This window comes from Onychostruthus taczanowskii, unplaced genomic scaffold (assembly GCF_017590055.1).
Source record: "Onychostruthus taczanowskii isolate IOZ18803 unplaced genomic scaffold, ASM1759005v1 scaffold46, whole genome shotgun sequence".
Taxonomy (NCBI): Eukaryota; Metazoa; Chordata; class Aves; order Passeriformes; family Passeridae; genus Onychostruthus; species Onychostruthus taczanowskii.
The window spans coordinates 116,232-143,108 of NW_024502125.1; the positions used below are offsets into that span (position 1 = coordinate 116,232).

The 26,877-nt window shown below is 36.1% G+C and overlaps 1 protein-coding gene across 2 annotated transcripts in view; it reads left to right on the forward strand.

Moving 5' to 3' along the window:
• The window catches only part of MAP3K1 (mitogen-activated protein kinase kinase kinase 1), a 58,594-nt gene that overhangs the window by 13,206 nt on the left and 18,511 nt on the right, over positions 1-26,877 (forward strand). Inside the window, exons 1-4 of one of the 2 annotated variants that reach the window (XM_041414666.1) lie at positions 6,066-6,173; positions 22,062-22,212; positions 24,131-24,337; positions 26,055-26,255. In XM_041414666.1, coding sequence (XP_041270600.1) covers positions 6,151-6,173; positions 22,062-22,212; positions 24,131-24,337; positions 26,055-26,255 — 582 coding nt within the window. In that variant the 5' untranslated portion in view covers positions 6,066-6,150. Of the gene's footprint in view, positions 1-6,065; positions 6,174-22,061; positions 22,213-24,130; positions 24,338-26,054; positions 26,256-26,877 lie in introns of those variants that run through there. The other variant, XM_041414667.1, reaches the window with a different exon arrangement.

Genomic DNA, 26,877 nt, shown 5'->3' on the forward strand with positions numbered 1-26,877 from the left:
TTTTGATGATTTCTGTTACTATCACTTCAAGTCCTGGTTTGTGTTTCTTATGTTTAAATATGTTGCTTTAAAAAACAACACAGTGGCTTAGGATATACTGATTTATTTTTTTTTTTTTTAATATGGGTTCTGATATTAAATCCTCCAACAGATTATGGAAATATGGTCAACACAAAACTACTTAAACATAGATTTCACCTATAATTGTGCAAAAAACACCCATGAAACTTGAAGAAAAACTTTATTAAGGCAGATGGGGCAATCTCATCTTTCCAAATACAACTTATTGTTCTTGAATATAATTACCTCTCCATTTTACTTTCACTTTATTTTGAATAAAGTCAGTTATGGATGCTGGCAAATGCATGAAGTCACTTTAAAATCTGTAGATTGGTCAAATGAGTCTAATACAAAGAGTGAGGAATGTGCTTCAGAAGGAATTAAATAATAAAGCACAAGGACAAATACTCTTTTGAACTGTGCAATTTAGATTTTTACTTTCTGAAGATACTTTAACATAATTGTGGATATAAAGAATTACAGAAATCAGTTCTGGATGAGTTTGGCTTCATCAAATCAAAAACGGATTAAATGAGCTGGGCCTCACCTGTGCCTTAAGTACTTGCTGCCCTGTGCCTTAAGTACTTGCTGGTACTTGAAAAAGGCTCTGAAACCATACCAAAACTTCAAACTAGCAAATTCTTCATGTTGGGTTTTTTGTTTTGGTTTCTTGGTTTTTCTTTTTTTTTTTGTTTTTTTATCTTTTTGGATTCTCCTTCATTGTTGTCTCATTTTTATTATGAACTTTTTTTCCAAAGTAACTGTCATAACTGTCATATCCCTTATTCACTAGTTTGGTTTTGTTTTTCTTTTTTTTTTTTTCTTTTTTTTTTTTTTTTTAATACTGGTGTTTTTAAACACATTATTGTCTTGTATTGCTGCTTTCTCGGTTGATACACTTGTCTAAATGTTCATACAGAAAAAACCCATCCTTTTGGTTACTCAATTTTTTAAAAATTAATTTTTATTTTTTAATTACATTTTTAATAGTCCTGAATTTCTCATGTTGATATTTGATTTATGTGTTCTCTGGAAAGAAATGCCTCTTCTGTTCTTTTTTCTTTACTCTGCCATCTTTAACTAGAATTGCTTGTGCTGAAAGTGAATGCTGGTTTTGAATACAGCTGAAATACAGATTTAGTTACTTAAATGTGAAGCCTAAATTTGGAAACTGCTTTGGGAGGTTTGACTTTTTTTATAAAATGAAACTGCTTCTTGGATGCTTTGATATGAATTGGAAAGCTATCTTAATATGAAGACAGGGAAGGGAAGAATACAGGAAAGTAGTCACTAGTAGTCTTACACTTTTTTCAGAAATATAGTGCCCTTTTTTTTTCAAATCTGACAAATGAAGCACCAGAAGATTGCATTTATCAGCCAGTTTCTCCGAGTGATGTGGTTTATTCTGACTTGTTAAGGAATGAGTACACATTATTAAATGTTATTTACATAATCACTTTGAAGTTGGAAGTAGTTAAGAATCTTCCAAGAATAATGCAGAAAATTTCCTTTTCTTAAAAATACATATCTTGCTTGAGGTGCTTTTACTTAAAGTATGTGATGAGAACTGGCTTTCATCCACCAATTTGAGCCAATAAGTTTTGGTGTTTTGCTTTTTTCTTTTTTTTAATGAACCAGGATTTGTTGTTACGTGAAGAATTTGAGATGGTTTTTGAACAGAAATAAAAAATTCAGTCAATGTTAGTTTAACCTCCCCTTAGAACTCTGAAATAAAATGAAGTGGAAAAGCTCTCGAAACCAGATTAAAACACCCTTGAAAGCACAGAATTCACTCACTGCCTTTCTAATTGTAGAGCATTGTGGCAGTTAAATCTATACAAGATTTCATGAGAAACAGATAATAAATTGAAGTAAAAACTCACTGATATGCATTAGTTTCAGAAATTCCTGTTAGAACTACAGTGCAGAAAGTGTCTCAGTGAATTAAGTGCTGTGAAGCTACTAGGCTTGGAACTTTTAGGTTAGTTCTGAAGTGAAATGACTTGCAAACCATCGATCTTGTAAGACGAGATGGTTTCTTAGACAGCTTTGTTGTCTGCGTTGGTAAAGATTTGTGTCTGCCAGCGGGGTGTGGAAAGGAAAAGAGTCAGGGCTTGACTTCACTGAAACTCTGGACCTATTCAGCATTATCATTTATGGTCTTTTTCTCTGTGTTTGCCTTTGTTGGTGTTTCAGGTGTGTTCCATTTGTTTTTCTTCACTACACTAAACAGTAGGGAGAAAAGCAGGGACAAAATATTTCTGTGGTTAAGTTCTGTACTAGATTTTGGGAGGTGGGCTTATGATTCTGGCTTCTTACCTGAAAGTTCAGACACTCATGCTATGGTAGTTTAAATAAAGTTGGTTTTGTAGGTGCAAAATTTTATAGATAACTTTTGAACATAAGATTTAAAATTAAGTGCATATTCTTTCCTAATTACACCTATGTTTCAATTTAAAACTTAATTCAATTTATTGAATGCTCTTTAATAGTGTCTATTACCAAGGAGGTCCTGGGAAGTACACTTAAATCTCAACGTTAATACCAGAATAGCTTGAATACATTTTGATCTTATGACAACTTAACAATGTTTCACATTAGAAATTGTGCTTTTAATGATCAAATGAAGCAGTGAGGGGGTATACATTAGAATATTACAATTTACTTAAAGTTATAGTAAAAAATTGGTGAATATATGGGATGAGAAAAAAAAATTAGACAAAGATAACATTTTCTTCTCTGCCCCCCCACCTCACTCCCAGACACTAGTGGCATTTATGCATTTGTATTTTAAATTAGATATAGACATTTTCACTTATTTTTCTCATACATGTGTATTTTACTGCCCTTCATAAGGGAGAAAAATTATGAATATGTTGATTGAATAAAATTACATTAAAAAGTTCAGATAAGTTGCTTTCCGCATTGATCATAATTTTTTTGACAGCAATTCCATTCATGGGCTAGATTTCATGATCTTTTTTCTTCTTAGTAAGAACATTGCTTTCAAATTAATGCTGTTGCATAAATGTGAACACCTCTCTTTGCTTATTGGGTCCTGGAGTAGGAAGATAGTATGATATGCTGTGCTACAGATGAAAGATATCCATCAGTTATGGATAAGTAGCTTACTTTCTAATGCACCATGGAACTAGAAATAACTTGAAAATTGAACATCCAGCTGCTAGTTATATAGTAACATCTCCTAAATTAGACCATGTTTTCTTTACTGTACCTCTTTCAACTAAATCTATTACATGTGAATGGCGCAAGTTTTCTTTTGCTGTAAAGATAATAACTGTAGAGGATTTGCATTTTGTGAACTGGAAAACAACTTCCAGTTGCCTTCCAAAAAGAAGGCAGATCTAAGGGGTGTTTTTTCTCCTAGATCAGTCTTCAAAAATACTGGTATAAAAGTTTTCTGAGATGAATTACAAGTGACAAGTACCTTGCAATATTTTTAGCTTACCTCATGCAGCTGAATCTTTAGCAGATGGTGAGTTTCCTTTCGACTTGATGCAAAGTCAAGAGGTAACACAGAGAACAGTCCCAGTGAGTCTGTTCTGGAGTGCAAGAAAACAAAAAGTCCTCATCTCCAGCGAAACACTTCCTGTTGTGTTCTTAACAGCTCTGTTATAGTAAATTGTTTATTGCTTAAACAAGCCATCTAAGGAGAAGCTGAACTGTGATAGCCTGTAGTAAAATTCAGTTCTGTAGTGATCATACCTTTCAAGTTTGTTCAGTTATGATGTGCTTCAAGTCAACTGGTATTCTGTGGTGTTTGAAGCAATTCAGTGCAAAAGTCATGTAAGACGAAGTCACACACACGTTTCCCTCTTCTAGTTTATGAAATAGTTTTACTTTGTCTGGCCATTTTAGTTTTTTTAATGTAATAACCAAATTGCTTTGTAATACATGCAGAGATATTTTAACAGTGCTTGAAATTAATTTCTGTTTTTCAGATATCTGCCTGTCAATAACTGTTTTTCATGGAATTTTTGCAAGCTGCAATGCAAGAAGAGAGAAGGGCTTTTTCTTAGATAAGAGAAACCGAAAGCATGCAGCTGACTTCGGCAAAATGCTTTTTTGTTCCCTTGCAAGGGAAAAAAATAAAGCTTTAATTAGTAATCTTCTTTGTCTTAATGCTGTCTCTGTTATGACAAATACCGCTTTAATGTGTGTATTGAATTTTCTGTTTGTGAGATTATGAGAATGCATCTTTTTTGATCAGTGTCTGGCCTGATCTCTCTAGGCTTTGGGAAGAGACTGCCTTTTTATTGTAGATCCCCTCAGAAATCTGAGGTGGTTTTTTTGGTTTTGTTTATCTTAAATTCTGCTGCCAGCTTCTCTTCATAGCTGAGGTTCCATTTCCAGTGTGATAATAAAACACTAGCAGCATCTGAGTACAGTAATCTGTTCCTGTCTGCTTGTTAAATGCTGAAAAAGTGACAGTCGTTTTGATAGTTTCGTGAAGCAGGAAATTACAGACTTCTTACGCTTTGTCAGAAACTTCAATGCCTTACAGCAGGAAGAGCTACTGAGATTCCAAGGAACATTCCTTGTTCCAACATGTTCCAGAACACAAAATGTTTATATTTTAACTTTACTGTTTAGGAAGAAACTAACTGGACACTTTTTGGTTTTTTGGTGGGATTTTCATTTGAGTTCTGTTTTGGTTTTTTTTTGGTGGTGGTGGCTATGTTTGTTTATTTTTGTTTTGGGTTTTTGTTGTGTTTTTATAGTTTTTAGTAATTATAATCATCTTCTGATTTCTTCTTGTATAACTTAGAAATCACTTTTTAACATGCCATGGTGCAAATGGATCTTATTTTTGAGATTTTTTTGCTAGTATAGTTGCCTAAGGAAAAACCTTCATAAAGTGAAACTTGCCTTTCTTCTCCTCTTCTGAGTTGTATATACATGATAACACTGACAGATGTGTGTGTTGAATGTCTGCTGGCACAGACAGCTTTCTTTAGAATTTTAACATAAACTGTAGTTGTACAGTTTCTCCTTTTTCTCCAAAAGGTCAAGTAGATCACTCGGGTTTTTCTCCCTGCCAGTTTGATTTGAGTGGGACTTACTCACTGAATAATTCATTGGATAACTCTTAGTGTAGTTTAAATTCAGTAGCATATAATGGCATTTCTGGTTTAACATTTTCTGAACATTGAAACAGTGGAATTTCTTGCATGTTTCTTGTGTAATAATGCTGACAGTGTGGCATGAAGTCAAAGACATGGAATATCTTCTGCCTAGAGATGTCAAAGATATTTTCAAGATAAACTTAGTCCAAGCAAAAATAAGGAAAGCAAAGCCTGTACCTGTGGATGAGTGGGTTTTCTCGATACGTCAGGAGGATACCTGAGCACTCTCCTCTCTTTTGGCTTGTCTGTAGGAGCAGTTTTGATTGTTACAACTCTTTTAACAATTGCATGATGATTTTAAAAGAAGCGGGAAGCTCAAGGCATGTGTACGTCTTTGTGGTAATTTTCTTAAGTTACTGTATTACCCAGCCTACAGTCTTTTTGGTTTATAACAGTGGGGGTTTGTTCCCTGACCTACATTTGTACACAGAGGTGGCATATATATTCAGATAAACAATGGGCATTTACCTCTAGCCTGTATCTTAATGTTTTTTTGTACTGCAGTTATTTTCAACATTAGGGTTTTTTTTAGTCTTGTGGTGTGGTTAGTGAACACAGGTTTTACTTTTTCTCTGAGGTCAGCTCAGCATCTTTTAAACCTCTTGGGTCATTTCACATGGCATGCCTTCAGTTTCTAGAGTGCAGTCTACATATAAACCAACAGATGAAAGACAGAGCAGATAAAAAATAAATCAGACAAATTCGTATGGAGGTATCCTCCTCTCATTCACCGCTGAAGCCACGTATTGGCTGGTGAAAGTGGGGAAGAATCTAGTGGGAGGAGTTGCTCAGAGTTTGTTGTGTGGTTTTGTCACAGCATGCACAGATAGTTGCAGTTTGACATAGGATGCTGGGCTGGATAGACTTGCAGCTTGGACTTACAAAGATGCTTCTGTGAGGAGATGCCGTGGAGTGACAGACAGTGCAGCTGGGAGCCTTGTGAATGCACAAGGTCTGCAGTTCTCTGTAAGCTCTATTCTTATGCTTAGTCATACTGACATGTTTCCTTTCTGTCCTGGAAATGTAGTATTTTCTTCCTACAATAAATAAGAAACAAAGGAAGTTGTTACTTTTGGTGGTAACTTCTTGAACAGAAAAAGGAAAAAAAGGTGGTATGACTTGCTTTCAGTGTTAAGCTTTGTAATACATTTAGTCTCGTGGCTGAAGGTCATAACTCGTGCTATCTTCCTGGGTTGAGGAGAACAAATTTCAGCTTTTGAGCACTGTTGTTTCTGTTCTGGCAGCTTTATTTTAGTAGTAAGACTTTCTTCATCCTACAGATCTGTAGTCTTTAGTATGGTAAATCCTATTTCTGCATGTGGGGGATCTTTTCCACTGGAATAAATCTGTCTTACAATGTATGTGTACTGTAAAAGAAGCTTGTTTGTCAGAAGTGTCATCCTGTTTTGTTTTCCTGGGAAATTGTTGGAGCATCACATTAATTAGGTTGGAGATCAAATCCAGACCAACAGTTTTCCATTTTCTCATCTCCAGCTTAAAGTTTCAAGATGTGTGGTGGTATTTTGGGTTTTGGTTCTGAAGTCAGATCAATATCAGTAGAGATAAATAGAAATTAATAACTTAGGCAGGGAATAGGAACTCCTTAAACTGGTCTTATGTCTGTGGAGATGGTATATGGAACTGTTTCAGCCGGCTACTGGGATAGCTTGTGGCCCCTTCTTCCTTTGGATTGGCATAAATAGCTGGTTTTTCAGAGCCTGGGTATTAACTAAAGTGTTTTGAGGCTTGTTACCACTCTAGTTCTAATGTAAGTACTTGATCTAAGAGTACTCTAGGAGCAAATTCAAGATTCTACTTGTATATAAATATTTTAGGGTACTCCATTTGATTATTCTTTTTTAAAAACTTTTTTAAAACTATGTTTTTAATGGTTTAAATCATCTTAATCTATAAATCTTAGATGTTTATGTCTGAGGTTGAGATCCATGACCAAATTGACAAAGTACACCCAGCACCTTGGCTTTTCTTTAATTGATACAGAGTGGCAGAGAGGGACATAAGAAGAAATGAAATTTGGGTATGTTCCTTAAGTAGGTTTGCTTTAAGATGAATACTCTGAAAAACCATTTTAACTTTTTCGCTTTTCATTCCTAAAATTTTTGAAAGCTGCTTGGTAAAGAAATAAAAAACTTGCAATTTTTACTTTTTGTGTGTTGTCAGCTGGAAGAAACTCTCAGTAACGTCTTAGAACCTCAAATTTACACATGTTCCATGTGACATTCGGTTTGATAACATCCCCTGAGACTCATTTCAACTTTGTTTTAAAGGCTAGATTATAATGCTAAGAATGCCTTTATAGCTCTGTCACATTCTGCTTGTAAATGGGAAGTCTTAGAACTTTGTTGCAGCTTGCTGGAAGCTGCTTTATCTGGCAGAAAAATGTCGTACTTCTGATTTTTCTGTTTTGTGACCTAGTTCTATTCTGGTCTATAGAGTAGACTTTGTGTTGAATTTCACCTTTATTGTATGAGTACATGATTCAGTTGAAATATTCAGAAGAAAATTGTCAGCTGTACTTGAGTTTTTGAGACAATATTTGGTGTTCCTACTTAGTCGATTTTGTATTTTCAAGTCAGCTAACAAGGGAAAATGTTGTATTTTTTTAATGCATGACAGATTTTAAAAGATTAATAACAGGGTTTTTTCTTAATTGCCTTTCGATATTTCATAATATATTTAATTTTAGGACAATTAATTTTAAAAATTGACCTGGGGAAGTAGTTATTTTGAAGTGAACTGCATAGAAAACAAAGCATTCAATCATGGCTTCAGTTTGAAATCTTATGCTAGCTTTATATGTCAAGTCTAAGTGTGCCCTGCCCTGAGAAGGGGAGCAGAGCAGTCTTCATGAGTCTCGATGCACATCACACTGCTGTAACGACATTTTCTCACAAACACCTGGACTATGTTTAAGTGTGGCATTTGGCAGCGTCACGGCCTCCAGTCTGTGGTTTGTGTGTTCCATCCAGTGCTGAATTTTGTGTCACACTGGTTGCAGTGACAGTGTTAGGTGATAAATTAAAAACCAGGAGATGCTCTAGAAGATGAGGACTACAATTGTGCTATATCCCTCTAGAGCAGATAGATGTGTCCATAAACAAGACCACATTTTCTTATCTTTTGTTGTTAAAGTGTTAATTGTGAATTAATTGTAAGGAAACTATCTGAAATCCAACATTGCTGGGTGGCAGCATTAAAGCTTAGTACATAGGAAGATCCAGGTAATGGGTAAAACATATCTGTGCATTAGAGAAGTATTCATGTTAAAGTCTCCTTGTAGGGAGGAATATATATTATATGCTTGCAGCAGCATACAAAGTTCTTTCATCTTGCTTTACAACTTAAAAGAACTATGAAAATACTGTCCTGTGCATAGAGCTTTGTGTAGCAGGCTTTCTGCTTAACATGTTGATTTTTAAAATTGTTTGCAGCAACAAAACAGAATATGAAATACTTTTGTTCATGATCCTTTCATAAATGAGACACTTATACCAGGGATTGACAAAGCACACATGCTTTCCCCATACAGCTTTAATTTGTCCTGAAAGTTATTTTCTTCCTTGACAACCACCACCACCACCCCCAATAAAAAACAAACCACAAAACCCCCAAAATATTCCAAGTACAGTACATGTGAAACTGAAAATCAATGTTCTGAAACTTTTTTTACAAAAACAAAAGCATGCTGGGACAATTTGAATAAAGCATGTGCTATTCACGACCGAAGTTTCTTTTGAACTATTTTAAGTAAATTACAGAAATGTTTTCATTTCCATTGCTGCCTGAATCATACTTACTAATTCCTAATGTTGATTATTGTTAATCAGTTGGTGGAATAAAATCAAAATATTTGTAATTTGACTTTTCCTTATTTTAGATTGCTTATTTCAAATGGATAGTAGACTGTGCATATTGGTTTTTTAGGGAGGCATGCTGAGAACTGTGGAAAAATTGTAGTTGGGATAATGAAGTACTTTCAGTTGAGGATGTTTTTGTGAATTGACTTCTGAGCTAAAGGTATGAAGGGCCAAATATAAATGAATGAAATGCAGCCACATGTATTATACTAGAAGTCTCCAAATCTGCACAGTGAGGGAAGATACCTTTAAAAAAAAAAAAAGGAACAAAGGTGGAAGTTGACATATGACTTGATTAGTTTCTATTGTAGAACAGGTACTTCTGAACCATGAACCTGCATATTTCTCCAGGATTAGCAGCTTAGTTAACAAATGGAGCCAAAATAAGAAAGGCAGGGGTTCTCTGTACAAAGGTACAGTTTTGAATAAAGTCTGCAATAAAGACGTTTGAAAACCATGCTGTAGAACTACTTTAGAAGGCTTTCTTAACAAGCCCAAATTTACTTACTTGAAATTCTAATTTCAGTATCACCTTACTTCTTATGTGTAATAGTGAATTGTCATCTTCCAGACAGATGTCTGTTTATACAAGTTTCTCAAATATGTTTCATGAGAAGTTTGAGAAAACCGTGTAACTTTTTTGTTTGTATGTGAGGTTAAGTGATGTTTCAACCAATCAAAAATGTTCATAATTATTTTAACTTTGGCATATTGGAGAAAGTTTGCTTTTATGCATACCTTAATTTTTATTAGTAGAGTTAGTGTTATAAAAGCTTTAGTACGCTCAGCTTTTCTGATTTCACAGAAGAACTACACTGCTTTCATGACACTGTAAAGTTCAGGTAAGCCTTAGTGTTTCATGAGAGCCTAACCACATGTTTTATATCAAAATTTTAAGTTAATTCCTTTGGGTATAGAGGCAGTAGTGAAGCAAGGGAATGCTGTCATTACAGTGCATGAATATTTAGACATTGTGAACCTCATGTAGGAGCAACCCAGCATTCTTCATATATTCAGAATATTAATGAAAGTATTTTGCTTTTATTATTTTAGTATTCAAAATGGAAGCCTTATAATAATGTATAAATTTCAGAGAACTGTTCCATCACTTCTATTAACTTAGATGGGGTGGAGGTCAAACACAGCTATGGACAGGAGATGGATGTTTGAGGGCTGCATTGATGAGCTTACATGAGTAGTCCACAAAAGCCTGTATAGTATTGCAGAACAAGCACAATGTTTGTCTTTTGGGCTATGCGGGAGAGCAATTTAAAAATATGAAAATACACAAGTGTGTTAATGGTTTTTTTTTTTTTCCTTTAAAGCCATGGACTTCACAGAGTGCTACTATCTCATCTGAAGCAGTGCTTGAGGGTATTGCAGAAATGGTTACTAACTGCTTCTTGTCTGTAACCTTTCAGGGTCCTTTACTATGGATGAGTTTCATGGCAATTCTTAATCAAATTTTTCTGGGTTGGTGGTTCATATCTTAAAGACTTTTCTTGTAGTTCTACTTCGACTTTATTGTTAAAAAGTTTGGATGGGCACAGAGTTGCTGCCAGCTACCTGAAAGATGATCTGAGTAGTTGTTGGTTTTAAGTGATTAAAGAAAAGTATGTCTTAAGTGGTATCTTAATTGGTCAATAATGTAAAGAAAATCATAACCTTTTGTCTTGAATGTTGACAGTCAATTTCTGATGAAGCAAGAAGTTTTATGGGCAGATAGTTACAAAGAAGGATTGGTCATCATGCACTTTTTAAAGTACTAATTACTGCATTTATGATGACTGCCAGTATTAAATATTTAGATCAAATCCCAGGTAAAGCTAAACTTCAATTTTAAGTGCATAATTTTAATTCTGCTTCTTAAGTTCTTCTTTTAAGGGTATACAAGTGAGAGAAAGACATTTATAATTGAAAACATGTTTCCTCTGCCTGAAGTATGCATATATCTGTATTCCTGTGCTCCAAATAATTATGTTCTCATGAAACCCATTGAAAATACCTTTGGTGCCTGTCTTATAAACAGTGCAGTAGTTTTCTTAATGAGAAAGTAAATGAGCTCTTTGGTAATCATATTTTTTTGTAGCTTCAGCAATGTGAGGCTTCTCCGTCAAAGACAATTATTTCTTCTTATGTGCCTGTGGGCTAGGATAAATTAAGAAGCTTTTTTAAAGTAACTTTTATGTAATATCTATTCATGGTAATAAAGCAAGCAGTGAGTGCTGCTAGTACTTTTTAGTATTTTTGAAATAAGTATTTTAGAGATTTTTTTTCAGTTCAGTTGTTTAACTTTTTATAGTTGTTTGAACTCCTCTGTATGCCCACGCGACTTGTGTTCCATGATTGCCTGTGTTTATTCCTGTTTATATGTCTCATGTATCTCACAACTTTTTTTCCTCCTTCTCTGATTCTTCTGGATGAATAAAAGAAAATTTAAATTTAGCTACTCTGATCATCAATAATGAATAAAAGTTTAAGTTATTATTGTAACTGCTTCCCAGCCAACCCCATGCTCCCAGGTTACCTTTGGAAGGAGATCTCAGAATGTAGAAATGAGCAGTACTTACTCTTACTGAGTTGTGGTGCTGATTAGAGAGGACAGTAAAATATTAACTATCCAGTTCTGCAACGCCTTCCTCCATTCCTCTTCAAAGGTGTTTTTAACAGCAGTAGGAAATTGTTCAGCATTCTGCCAACTGTACATACCAGTGACATGATGGTTACTCATGTTACTTAGTGTTCATTACTTGTTTTAAAATGTTACTATTTATGTTCAATATATTTTGTGGTTTCAAAGTCCTGTATGAGGTTAGAGGCAGATTTGTTCCAACTACCTTGTAACTACATTGTAGTACCATCTACCTTGTAGTTCCAACTACACCTACACTGTAGTTCCAGCTACACTGTAAGTACAAACCAGAATGTTTGCTTAAAGCAGTAGAGGGAGATGAGTAAATGTCTGTGTAGATTTGGGGTTGTTCCACAGTGTGGTTTATTTTTTCCAATAGGTCATGTATTTTAATCTTTTTGTATTGCCTTATGCATGGAGTGGCTTTCAGTGTGCGAAGTTGTGGTGTAATCAGTAAAGTGATGGTATTTTAACAATTTTTGCTAAACAATCACTCCACACAGTCCTGGAGGAGAGATAATATTTCTTAAAGCTGGCAAGCATGGGAATACTAAAAAGTGCTTGAGTCAAAAATTACCAAAAATAAATGCAAGAGGTTACAAGTAGCCGAAGCATTTTCTGGTGGACTGCTGAAAGGCAAAAGTGAAGGTGCCACCCACAGCTTCCTCCACAACATTTTGTATTCACATTAAGTGATGCTGTCTGATGACATTCTGCATGAAGTGCAATTTATCTTCCCGCACCCGCCTACCCCACCCCATCTCACTACTTTTTCTGTAATTAATGAAGCCATAGTTTACAGAACTCAGGATGGTGATCAGAGTGGGATGCAGAAAGTCAGCATGTAGAGCTGTATGTTCTAAGGACTGGTTTTTATAAGCAGAGGGATGGCAGTTCTTGGTAGCCCACAGAACTTTCAGGTTGGGAGTAGTCTGCTGGCAGTCAGTGTGCTAACTGAAATCTGAAGATAATTAAGGCATCTTTATTCACCACTAGGGTCTCTCTAAGACTTAGCACTTCATGTCAAATACTGCATGAACCTGGTCTTGGAAGGACCACATATATCTCACTAGATAAAAATTAATTAGTTTTGCTGGTTTCATTTTTTAAGAGTGTTTCACAAACAGGAAAACTGATACCAGCTGACCTAATAGCTCTTACTCTTACATCATCCCTCAGGTACTGTATAAAGCTTCATACTGCTTCTAATTCCTCTTGTATGGTATGTCTGGATGAAGTCAGACTATTCCTTTTCATATACTAGCAGGTTTTGCTTAAGTGCAGTATCTATCTATATAATCAGATTCTGATGTATCTTTCTAGATCAATGTAATCTTATGTTTCTCTTTTTATGGAGGGGTGCCCATGTTTTATTATGCTGTTATCAGTCACTTGTGTACTGTGCCTAGGAGCCTGGGATAAAATGGTTAATCTGAAAACTTGAATGCAAAGGCTTTATGATGAAATGTAATTTGCATGGAACAGTGTCTTTCCTCAAGTCACTGGTGACAAGCTGGAATTCTCATAAAGTAATGCTTCTTTTCTGTTATGCTTTCACACTGCTGTGTGAATGAGTCTGCAATTTGTAAGTCAATTTTTAAGCAAATACTGAAGATACCCATTTCCTTTACCCAGACCCATATCATACAGAAATTAGTTCATTACATTTTTACTCTGACAGTATGTAATTCCTAGTTAGTATCAAGATTTCCATTTCATAAGGAGTATGCATTGCTATAAATTAAAACTTAAATACATTGTTATAAGTAAGATGGGAAAGCAGCAGTTTTAAAATAAAATCTCAGGAACCCACTGAAGATGATAAGAAACAATGATATATTTTTATGGAGTATACTTGCTGTCCTATATTGACTTTCTTGTTTTGTTATAGAGCCCTGATTTGTTATTATGGAAAAAAACATTTTTATTGCTTGCTAACTGCATTGATTTTTTTTTTTTTTTTAAATTTTTAAACATTGTCTTGCTAAACACTCTCTTCCTTATCTGGTAAGATTCTTGTACTTATTTTATTTTTATTCTGTAGATTTTGAAGAAGACAAAACAGGAATTTCTGAGGTTCTATCATTTTTAGCCATATGCTCACAGAAGTTTTCAATGCCATTTCCTCCTTTTTTTGTCATGGTAGCTTGTTGTTTTAAAAAAACCCCAAACATTTGCAATAGTAGCTGCCATTGTTAAAGTGGGTGTAGTTACTGTATGGTTGGCTTGTGGTTAGCTTAGCTGACCAATCCCACCAAAAGGTCTCATTGTTCCAAAGGAGACAACCCTGTTCAACACAGAGCACTCTATACCTGCAAATCCACTGCATGTGTGAGCATTAAGGGTCTGCAGAACCTAAATCTGGATCTTCATGGTGAGAGCCGGTTCCCTTGTAGCTCTCTGCTGATAGGGGATAATGCTCTTCCATATGTACCTGCCATAAGTGGTTCGGGGTTGCTAGGGTTATATTTTTTTCACTCAGCAGTTATAGAATAGGCTTGCAAGGAATTTTTTATGTTATTTCTGCATTGTAGGAAAACTTCTTGTGACAGTCAGAAATCTCTGTGGAAACATTTAGCCCACTTTGGCCTTTGAGCAAGATTCAGTGTATGCATGAATCTTCAGAGCACAGGGCCTTTTTGAATGGGTCTGACTGTCAGTGAGCAAGACATATCCCTCTTTAGCAAGTTCAGTACCTGTTTAGTATATTTAGTTCAGTACTCTTTTTATATCATGATATCATACTAATGATATAAATTCCCAGTGTGACTTGGATTGATAAATATATAGACAAGAAATATGAAAAGAGGGAAAAAATAAAGCTTTAACTTTTAAAAATGAGTGCCAAATAACAGAACCTAAATTCAAAAAACAAATTGGGATTCTTAGAATACTAGGGGCCTGCTTCATGACTTCTGATTGCCACTTCAGTATAACTAATTGATAACAATGGTAATTGGTTGTAATTGTCAGCAGTGTATGCTAAGAAACAAATATCACCCTGGTGAGAAATAATGATTATCATGAAAGCATGTCAGTCAGATCATTCTTCAGAAAAGAGCAGGAGGAGTACTGTTAAATTTCTTTTTGCATCCCTGGTCTCCTTCTGTGAGGCCAGAGTAACCAGTCACTAAGACCTAAAATTTGTAGAGGATGTTATCGTTGTTTGTTTTGCTTAAACAAAACAAGCCTTCAGTTTTTTCATTTGCTTTCTTCCATTGTTTATTTTTATGATAATATTTTGCTGAGAGAACTTTCTGGCAGGGATCTCTGAATATTTGGTATCTGCTGATAATTCTGCCATTTTGAACAGCACCAAGACATTCTTAATTTTTTCGTATTTATAACTATTACAGAAATAATTTAGTAGGTTGTTGCTTTTAAATTCTACGTAGCTTATCCTGTCCAAGTTACTTGTTTGGTGGAAATAAGATAGGATACATTCTCATAGAAGGTACAGAATGTAGTGTGCAGGTTTATCTGCTTAACCCTACTATCTTAAGCTGATTCAAAGCATAATTTTTTTCTATTAAATATCTGATGTTCTTTACTCTGGTGACAGGGGAGTAAAATTGGCTAAGAAACTCTTAATCCCATGCATTATGTGTGGAGATGTTTTACTCTTCTCTGACAGTCACCTAATACAAAATAAGAAATGTTGTCTTTAAAAAATAGCACAGACACTTGAAGCAGTAGGATACATGCCTGACATATTGACATATAAAAATCATTTCCATTGAGAACTTTAAGGACTTGTATTTTGCGTCTTACCCTACCTTTAATTCTCATCTTTCTGTTAATGGCTTCTGACTTCTGCATCAGCGCGGGCCATATCTGCTCTGACCTGATCCTTTCTATGTGTTGGCCAATCACATTTCAACTAGTACTCCTAATTTGAGCTAGGACAGCCTTGATGAATCTGGGGCGAAAGATCAGTTTCGTGCCTAAGAGATCAAACTTCATTCTAGAAGTAAAAAAGGGAGTTGACTTGCATGATATGTAACATGTAAAAACTTGTTCTTACACTTAAGAGCTAGAGGACAGCTCTGGTGGGCCAAGCTGGGGGAAAGAATCCCTAACACCTGTGTGTGAGATCCTGTAACCTGGTGCAGATGAACTAATCATATAGCTGTCAGTGAGCACTCCTGTTCAGTCTTTGTAATGACATTACTGCTGTTTCTGTAGTAAGACCCAGTGCTATGTTGCACTATGATGGGGACAGGTATTCTCTGGTATTGCATATTCTCTTCAGCTGGCATATCATGAACTGGGCATACTGGGTTCTGCTGTCTGCTGGGATGCTGAAGTTTGTCATACAGTAATAAGTATATGAACCTTTATAATCTCATTTTGAGTCTATAAAGCAAAATTCGTAATTAAAATAATTAAACTACACAATTATTATTACCTTTGGGTCTCTTGTATCAATATAAATTATCTACCTCCTGGAAGTCCTAGAAATTCTGTTCAATAATGGCATAAACTTTAAGGGTTTTAGAGATAAAAGTACCAGCTTTTCTCTCTAAAGCATTTAGTATGGAAGTATAGAGTCCAAGAGATCATATAATGTTACTGCTGTTTTGAAAACACCTGTATGTACACCCTGATCAATCTGGACTGCGACTGGCTGACTAAATAATGATAGAAAGAATTAGAGAGCCCTAGAAACTTTTCTGTAATACTGGTGTGAGATGTCTGATAGTTTTTTTTAAGAAATACACAGGAGAGAAGCCCATTTTATTGGCTTAGCAGCAAGTATCTGTTGCAAATGGAGGCTGTTGTTTCTTGTTTTGTAGGAGGACTCATTTTCTGTGGCTGCTGAGTAATGTATCTCAAAGGATCAGCTAGGTGGTTTCAGGCAAGAAACAAAACAAATGTTTTACGTAGGTAAATTTTACCTCATAGGAGGTAGAAAATCTCTGCAGGAAATCTACCTCTGTATGTTTTGGCATCCATTTTTGGAGTTTTGAGCCTTCATCACTGAGGCTCAGAGGAAGGATGATAATTTCTGACCAAGGCCTGTGAGGTTCCACGGAAGGGGATGGCTCTGTCTGTGTAGTTAGAGCTTTGATTGTGAATATTGTCCTGTTAGCAGTGAAATACTCTGACAACTGCACCTTTTAATGTACCAGCCTTCGAGGAAGTACTCTTACAGAATAATACAACTAAATTTCACACTTCTATAACATCCAACTAAAGTATCTGTAACTATTTAAGGAAGCCAAGTACCTTGTCTCTAGGAAGTAGCACATTCAATTCTGTTGTTAAGTGGCAGTTGCTGCCATTCATTACCAGGTTGAGAAAGTTCCCTGTGAAGTTTTTCACAGTATGTGCCATACCTTTTGTATTGTTAGAATGGACACATATGGTTAAATGATAGCTGTCAGCAGTAGTGAATCATCAGGAGAAGGAACAGGAGACTTGTCAGGAGGTCAGACAATGATTTGTCCATCTTGCTCTGTTTATTTACTAATCTTGATTTCATTAGAAGTACTTCATGGCAAAAGAGAAACTGTGAGCAGTGCTGGAACTGTGGCAAGAAGTTACCTAACATATTAGTAGCTGACCTCCTCAGTTCAGGGAATGGCTAACTCTTTTGTCCCTGTTCTTCACATTGAGCACTGCTCCTGTATGCCATGCTTCCTGACTGGCTGGCCAACTAGCCTGGTGTTCTTGGCACCTTTTGAGGCTAGGATTGCATTTAGCTGGGTGACAATATTCTTAGTTCTTGCTTAAGATCCTCAGAATGAGATCTTTATATCCCATCTAAGGGTTGCTTCCAGTTGTGATTGTTATAATCTGTCCAATAAAAATATGTAGCATTTTTATTGGACAGATTATAAAATGTCTGCTGCATTTGTTCTTTCTCATCCAGTGCTCTTCCATCAAACCTGCTACTAACTCCATTGATTGTTCATAACTTTTTGTGACCACTTTTGTTCATAATGTTTCTTCTAGTTCCCCATGGTTTGACCACTGCTCATATGCAAGTTGCTTTTGCTGAGTTTCTTCAGACAAATGTTTAAAAGAAAAAAAACCCCAAACAACTCAGCAGCTAATAATTTTTCTCCTTGGTATGACTGGATACTTGCGGATATAGCAAATAGGACTTCCTTTCCCTTTGGAATTGACTTCCCCAATTGGTGAATTGACTCCTATTTCAGAGCTTGCGTTTTTCCTGCCTGCCTGCTGCTAATAAAATACGGTCCAGTCTGGCTATTGGATAAAGCTTTTTTACCCATGTAAGACAGCAGAGAAGCCAAGACATCTAATTGTTGAGAAGCACAATGAAATGTACAATTGGCAAATGAACTGGAGCTACAGTTGAGGTTTCATATGCCATTATATAGTTTTGTAAGAAAAATACTTGCCGAGAATTAGTACTGAATTCACTAAGCTCTTAGAAGTAAAGTTTGCGTATGTACTTCACAAAATAGTGAAGGAACGTGTTTCCTGGGCTGTCGGGGTCCACTCCGGCTAGCTATAGACCTTTGCCCACATGATGCTTCATAGATGATGGTGAAAGATTGAGAAGTGCTCTCCTCCACATGGGAAACATCCTTTTTTCCAAGACACACATCAGGCAGCCAAACCCATGGGAGAAAGAGGGCGTTCCCAGGCAGCAGGGAGCTTTTATACCCCCCGGGATGGGGACAGAGGGAGAGGTCCACAGCCAGTGGGATACCAGTGAGGAATGGTGAGGGGAGGGGTAACCCAGGGGAGAGACCACCAGGTGGTACCTGGACAGGTGAGGGAAAGACTGTGTGATAGGGAAAAGGGGTAACAAACCACGTGATATAACATAAGCTATACAGTGCAATGCAAAACTATTCTGTGCAAATTCCCAATCACCCAGTGCAAGAGAACAACTAAACTGGTGCACCACAACAAAATAGCATGTGTAATGCATACCTCAGTATAAAATACTGAGTCATTGATCCATAGGAAACAAGTTGTTAATGATCTAGCTATTCCGTTGCTGTTTGCAGGTCTTCAAAATTAAGACACAGAAATTAAGGACATTTTGCTTTCTCTAGTGCATAAGATGTTGCAGTGATTGTTTCCATGAAGTGTGTTAATCTTACTGTAGTGAGTTTTGTAGTTTATGAAGCAAATAATCCAAAGTTAATAATGGAATTATTAAAGTGTAGATCTGTGATCTTATGCATTAAACTCCAGTATTCATCACACAGTTGACCTTGCTCTGTACTCTAGAACTCAGATTAGACCCATTTCTTTGGAACTTCTTGACTATTAGTACAGGAGCTGTTGTAGGAGCAGGTCTGTTGGTCTGAAAATACCAATACAAAGAATTCAGAAGATACTTGGAGTTGGGGGAGGGAGGCAAAGTTTAAAAGTTAAAATTTATCAGGAAAAAAGTGCCTTTTATCTTTTTTCTTTGGCTCATGAGAAGCTGAAACATTTAAGAGCAAAATCCTTGCTTCCTAATGAAGCACAGGAGTGGACTGTTGAGAAATGTAAGGCTCTCCTGGTTCAAGCATGTTCTCAGAGGTTTGTTTTTAGCTTGCTCATTAGCTTTGCACTGTGATTCAAATAAAACACCACCTGAGAGTCACTTAAGTATGTGGCTATCACAAATAGCTGCAGCTCTGTGAAAATCAAAATACTCTGTACACTGCAGGATGAAGTACTTGGTGGACTGTGCTCTGGATTTCTTGTTTTTATTTTGTGCTGAGTTACAGTGATCTATATACTGGCAATCTAGACGTTGCTGTGTAGAAAAACATCAGCTTGCCTGAAATAAATGAGGGAGTTTGCTTAAGATGTTAAAAAAAAAAAAAAAAAAAAAAAAATTTAAAAAAAACCCAAACAAACCCTGAACCATTCAGGTTCAGGGACACAAGGTGAGGATATCTTGCAGTATGTAGGAGTTTGGTGCAGTCACAGGAAAAATATTTTTTTCCACAGACCCAGCAGGTATGAATATTCTAATGAATATTTTAGCCAAGGCTTGATTTAAAATACAAAATATGAAGTTGCTTAAGAAGTTGTGCTTTATAACTAAAAAGAAATATATATGGATATACATACAACTTAAATTCTGCATGAGATAACTGATCTACTAAGCAAAAGCTTTCAGACACAGTTGGTCTTTCCCACCTGCGTGCAGAGAAAGCACAAGAGTTCTTTGTGCAAAAAAGAGTAGATCGGTTTAGCTGTCACATGAGAGGAAGATAGCTGCTTCTGCTTTTTAGAGAACAAGCAGAGATTGTAAAGCCTCTACTGTTGTATTACATTGTTCATGAATTCAAGTCCAAGGGCCTCTAAAAGACTTTTTTTGTATCAGTTGGGAAGTTAATCATGGTTATATGAACAAATGAAATACTGTGTCGTTCTTTCACTGCTGGTGTGGTGTTTTCTGTCTAGTATATGAAGTATTCATGCAACTGAGATGGTTCATGCCATGAAATAACTAATATAAAAAATAATGATGTTTTAACTTGTGCCTATATTACTTTAGAGTTGTGTTCTTATCAATTTTTTTTTCTCCTTGAACAGATTTTTTTGATTGAGGAAAAAATTTAAAGTTGACTCTTTTTACACAGTAGTTTCTTCCACATTTGAAATTTTCAGGCATGTTTTTCATTTGGTCTCTACCTACTGCTATAATATCTTTGGTTTTCATTAATTATCACTACTTTTGTCTCTGTATGTAGAAGGCAGTGTTCTGGAATTCATTTGCATTACTTTTAAAGTTAAGCAAGCATGAGTGCTTAACCTCTGAAAAAACATTCATTCTTAGGTGGATTGTGTTTCTACTTATCAACATTTTTAAGTCCTTAATCACTAGAATCACACAGTTATGCATATCTAAAATCAGTTATTAACAGTAGGTTTAGAAGTTAGCTTGAAAGAAAATATATTTTCTTTACAGTGTCCATCTGCTTATTACGTTTCAGTACTGAACAGGAAGTATTATTTCCTGCCTCAGAATCCTTTGTTTCCTTTGTCTCTACAATGAGAGCAGAAAAAAAATAACAGCACTCTCCTTCTGACTTGCAAAAAACTTATCATTTTCTTTAAAGCACATTTATTGGTCATAAATGAACTCAAGAATACAATGCTGCTGAATATAGGAATTGTAATTTTAACATCATTTTATTACAATGATATTGCAGGGAGTATATTTTTAGGTCATCATACAATACATAAATGCAGTTGTGACTGCATGGTAACTGTTTTAGAAACTGAGATTGCATGGAAGAAAGCAGTGCTTGTAGCTGAATTATTATATACTCTCCCTTTTTAAGTTGTGAATTTATTTTTGGAAGAAAATCTCATTCTGACAGTTGGCTTAATCAAGCTTGCTTATTTTGAAAGAGCACTAGATTCAAGAAGATGGGTGGGGATCATGTGCTGCTGCTTAAGAATGTGGTTTTCTTGGTGATTTAGCAGATAGCTCAACAGAATCAGGAAATCTTCCAGACTGTTCATATTTGTTTTTCAGTGTCTGACAGTGTTTCTTGCCTTTTTGTTGTTGCCAGCAATCACAAGGAACTACTTTGCTGTAGGTGAAAAAGTACAAGCCCAGATGGATTAAATTTTCATTTTACAGATATGAACTTGCTGTGAATTTTTGCTCTTACTGTAGCTGATTTTAAGAACTCTTGAGTCATTAGTCAACCTGGAGAGAACTCACAAGGCCACTAGCCTTAACTTTGTGACTTCTGTGTCTAGTTTACATACAGTTTAGGCCAGGTTGGATGGGGCAGCCTGGTCTCGTGGTAGGTATCCCTGCCCACAGTGAGAGATCAGAACTAGATGATCTTTAACAGTTCTTCCAACCCAGGCCATTTTATTGTTCTCTGATACTGACTGTGTATTCGTTTACGAGTTCTCTGGTTTTGAGCAGAGTTAATATATGAAGGGGCACTAGGTATATAGTTTCATGCTTGTGCATCCTGTAATTGTGGGAAATTTTCATCTTTCATTTATACTAATTTTGTAAATTATTTTAAAATGGAGAAAGGAATGTGTGAACCATTGCAACATTTGTAAAGCCTTTGAAAAATGGCATGGCATTATATAGAAGGTAATTTTTGTATTGGTTTTGTATTTGCTGAGATCTTCATTTTTACTGTGCTACAAGTAGTGCACACATTTTAAAGAAATATCCCTCTGAACAGGTATTCTGCTGCAAATGGCAGAATAAGTGATTAGTTGTAACTCTTAAAAGACTTCTTGTAGTCTGGTGGAAATAATGTTTTAGCAGCTGCATTGTAAGGAGAGGGAGAGTAGAGTGGCACAAAGTTTAAGAATGCTGTGACATTATACTTCAACTGAAATTAATTGTGTTTATGATTTTTTTTTTCTTTGCTGTAGTCGTGACATGGAGAATAAAGAAACCCTTAGGGGGTTACAGAAGATGGATGACCGCCCAGAAGAGCGCATGATCAGGGAGAAACTCAAGGCAACATGTATGCCAGCCTGGAAACATGAATGGCTGGAAAGAAGAAGCAGAAGAGGCCCTGTGGTAAGTGGCACTGATTGAAGGACAGTATCTGTAACAGCTATTACAAATAAAAATCACGTACATTTCTTTCTATTAGAAACCTCTTTTTCTTAACAATTTCTCTACTCTTAACTGTGGTGCTCGTGTCCGTTTCCTGCGGGTGTGTAACAGCACAGCGTGGCTGCTGCAGCGTCCCGCGACTGCAGCTGTTTGTTTTCCAGCCGAGGCGTTTCCGCGGCTGCGGCGCTGCTGCCCTCCAGCGGCACCGACCGACGGCCTGGAGCGGCAGCGAGCCCGCTCCCAGCTCCGCTGCAGTTTGCGTGACAGTGTTCTCTTAGCCCTTTGGATACTGCTTTGGCATAAGTGGCTTGGAAGTGCTTTTAAGAAACTTAGGTAGATCAAACTGGAAATACTTCAAGAGTAGTTCCATTATTCTATTCAGCATAATGCTGGTTAATGAATGGCCGTTACTTACCTATGAACATAGTTGCAATTGCTTGATATGACTCCCATGTACCACTGATGTAAAGTTAAGATCATCTGATGCGGTAGGCAAATGTTTGGGGACAGCTTTTCTGGAGCAGAAATAAGAAGGTTCTGTTGTTAGAAATAGTGTTGAAAATACTTGAGAGTACACCAAATCCCGTTACCTCAAAGGGTCAAAAACCACAATTTTAAACTTTAAAAATTAAAATGCTTTTGTGGGTTACTGAATAGCTTGAAATTATTTCCTTGCTCAGCCCACTTCCCTTGAGGTTTGTGGATGTGTTAATACAACATTTGGTGCTCTGGATTCTCAGTTACTATAATTTGACATTTTTGATGTTTTCAAACACGAGTAGTTTGTCCATAGGTACATGAATTAGCATTTTGATCTTCCAGACAAGGAGAGGCATTACTGCTTTAATATTACTGCATTAATTGGTAGGAGGGCTCTTTATATTTCCCTTTTATCCTGTTCACTTTTCGTAACTGGGCACTGAGTCTAGATATCTCTTACTACCCTGAGGAGGGAAAGCCCCGTGCAGTTTTTGTCTTAAAGAGACCTCTGGAACTTTCTAGGAATCTGCTCTGTTTATCTGAGTTGTTGCTTGGAGCGTCCTTCCAGTGTTGAGTCAAGCCTCTGAGACATTGAGAAATGAAGAGCTAAAACTGAATCTTCCCAATGCGACTGTTCTTAATTCGATTCCCAGGGACGTTACTCTTCTTATGCGTTATGTGGGTCTGACTGGCAGAAAGCTGAAAGTTGTCTTGAAATATTCCAGTTCTCAATTTCAAAATTTAGTGTTGATTCGACAAAGCACTACTGTGTATGTACTCTCTTTGCATGAGCACCCCCTCTATCCGCACTGTGCAGCACCATGCATAATGGTTAGCTCAGATACCAGATGTGGTGTAGCTTTTTTGCTTGTATGGCAGACAAAAAACCTGGGTGTGGTTTTCACAAAGAACAGGACACCTAATTTTGCTGGAGTACCTGCATGTTTGAAGTCTTTATTTTGCAAAAGTGTTGTGTTAAAGAAATAGTAGCCCTAGTATTGTTCAGCTGGTACCATGTGGAGTGCATGGATCCAGTATTATAGCTCTTAATAAGCAAAGTATCTATAGGGAAGAAAATTATTTTGGTTTCTGCTATCCGATGGGGAAACAGCTGTTTTTTGAGGTGTGAGTGAAAGTTACAGGAGTACTTTGAGAGTCAAATCAGTTGCTGCCACAACTAACATAAGCTGCACAAACAGATAAGAAGAAAGGTTCTTGCTTTTGTGTTGCATATAGATTAGTAAACTAATCCCTCTCAAATGTTAGTACTATGGCCTAAGAAGTATTTGAATATCTGTATAATGGCTTCATTACAACAAAAGATTTATTGATTAATTTGCTTTGCTTTAATGTGAAATTACCAATTAATAATTTTAACATGTGGTTTAATTCCTGCAAGGTGGTGAAACCTATCCCTGGAAAAGTAGATGGATCAGAAATGACCAAACTCTGTCTAGATCCTCAAGCTGAAGGACATAACACTGCTTCTTCACCTTCTCAAAAAGGAAGACGTAGTCCTTCTCCTAGCAGTTCTTCTTCATCGTCTGCTAGGACAGTTAAATCTGAGTCACCAGGTGTTAGAAGAAAAAGGGTATCTCCAGTGCCTGTAAGTTGCAAGCTCTGATGTAATTTTCAATTTGGTTATATCCTACAATCTTTTGCTTATAGAGGCAGTTGATGCTCCCTCTGTAGAGCAAGATGCTGACATAAAGAGGTTATTACAGGATATCACTTGAGAGACATACATATCTCATGTGGTATTTCTCATGTGTGTTTTCTTTTTCCTTCAGTCCTGCTTTCATTTGTTATTGCTAGGAAATAAATGAAGAAATATAGGTACTCAATCATGAATACATGTATGTTCTCTTAGCTTGATCAGCATGAAGAAGTGCTGGTAGATTTTTTGTTGGTTTTTTTTTTTTTTTGTCGTTGTTGTTGGTTGGTTTTTTTTTGTTGATTAGTAGGGTTTTTTTTCTTTTTTTCTTTTTTTTTAATAACTGTAGTCTCTCCTGCCTGTCAGTTCTCTGGGCAGGTATATTCTATTAAGTATGGGACTGTGGATAAGATGAAAATTCCTTTAGAAAAGTCTTACCGGTGTGCTGTAGTGATCCTCTATTTCAGAATTTACCTTTATGTACAGATTAGGGAAGACTTATGTATGTACTTTGTTAGAAGTCTGCAGTTACTATCACTGCATTCTAGAATTGAATGCTTTGAGCAAGAGTAATTGGCTTAATTAAAGAAGATCAAGATTATATTTTGAGCAATAACATCTAATACTCTAGCTTGTTGTAAAAAGGCTCATCAGCAGTTAAATTCACAGTGCAATTAGAGGATGAATAAGATCTAATGGGTTTTATTTTCCCATTGTTCTAAACAAGTTTTTCCAGTGTCAGTTAAAATATGTACTGCCATTCTTCTGAACTAGAGACAAGTATCAGAAGTTACAGGACAGCAGCACTGGTCCTTTCTTCTTGACGTGAGAAAATGAAAGGTTAAGAAAAAGAAAACAACCATTTTTACTAGGTTGAGGTTTTTGTTTTATATTAACTTTTCACATTAAAAACATTAGAAATCCAGTTTACGTTTTACATATATGATGGACAGTGAATTCATTATTACTTTCATTCTAATGTGAAACTAAATGCATACAAATAAAAGCAGAAGATCTGAAATGGGATGGAACCATTAATACATCTAATCATGTTAGAAATGTGAAGAATTTAAATGAAGACAATCTTTCTAAAATGTTTGGGCCATTGACTTTTTGATTATGGAGAAACAATATTAAAAAAACCCCAAAGCATCCTCATCTAAAAGTTGCTTGTATCTTTTTTTCTTTTCTTTGGAGTTTTCTTAAACTTTTGATTTTTGTTGAACTTATATGCCTTTTTTTAAACTATAGTTATAGCACTTTTTTGTTTATGAAATATATTAGTGTTACAGCTATATAGAATAATCCCCTTCATCGAATAATGAGTCTCTGATTATTTGGAGATTGAATTACAATAGATAATTCAGTAGTAATAGAGGTAGTATAGAGGTAGTAATATAGGTAAGGCAACCTATGATGTCATGAAAATAGGAAGCAATTTGAAAAACTCCTTTTATGTCCCAATTTCAGACAAGTTTCAGCTGCAGAATTTATTTTCTTCTATCCTTGACTACTGGGTATGGGAGAAAAGTAATCCTTTTAAATCATATAGTTGAAGGGTTTGTAGTAGTTCCAGGCTTTGGGGACTCTTATTCTGTAAATAAATAAACCATACCTGTTTAAACATTTTCCTGTCCTTTGAATGCTCATGACGGGGGCACTTCTGTAGTTTCAGAGCGGACGGATAACACCACCTCGACGAGCCCCGTCTCCAGATGGTTTCTCTCCATACAGCCCTGAGGAGACAAATCGCCGTGTCAACAAAGTGATGCGAGCCAGGCTGTACTTGCTGCAACAGATAGGACCCAACTCTTTCCTAATTGGAGGCGACAGCCCTGATAATAAATACAGAGTGTTTATTGGGCCTCAGGTAGGCAACATTTTTGGCTTGTCTGTAGCTTTTATCAGTTCATAGTTAACCTCGGAAAACTGTTCATAGCCAGATTAGTTCAATTGATAATCACTGTTCTGTAAAGTAATGTTTAAAAGTTGTAGTCTGCACTCATGTAATACCAAAATCAGTTGGTAACTTGTAAATTGCATTTGTCTACAGTTTCTCTTTTTTAGAAGAAAAAAAGGCTCATTCCTAGAAGTGGCTCTGAATTATATGTCTTACATCTTCTTGACTAAAATTTGGTCAGTTAATTCCTCTGTTCATGGGATGTGTATAAATGACAAACACATAATTCCCTTAATGGTGTGATAATTTCATTCATACCCGTAATGAGATCCCTTTCATAGGCTTTCTTGGTACTAGTGTGATGCAGTATTGGGTGTATTGGGACACATCCAGGTTGGGTGAACAGAAGCATCTCATTTAAGTTTGATTGATGTCATGTTGTGACATCATACTTCCAGTATGAAGCATAAGAATAGCTTCAGTTGATTAAAAAAAAAAAGGGAGCGGGGAGAGAAAATAAATTGAAAACTGTTGTTGTAATGTTATGCATTTATGTATGCATTTCTGAATAATATTTTAGGAATTCTCTGTT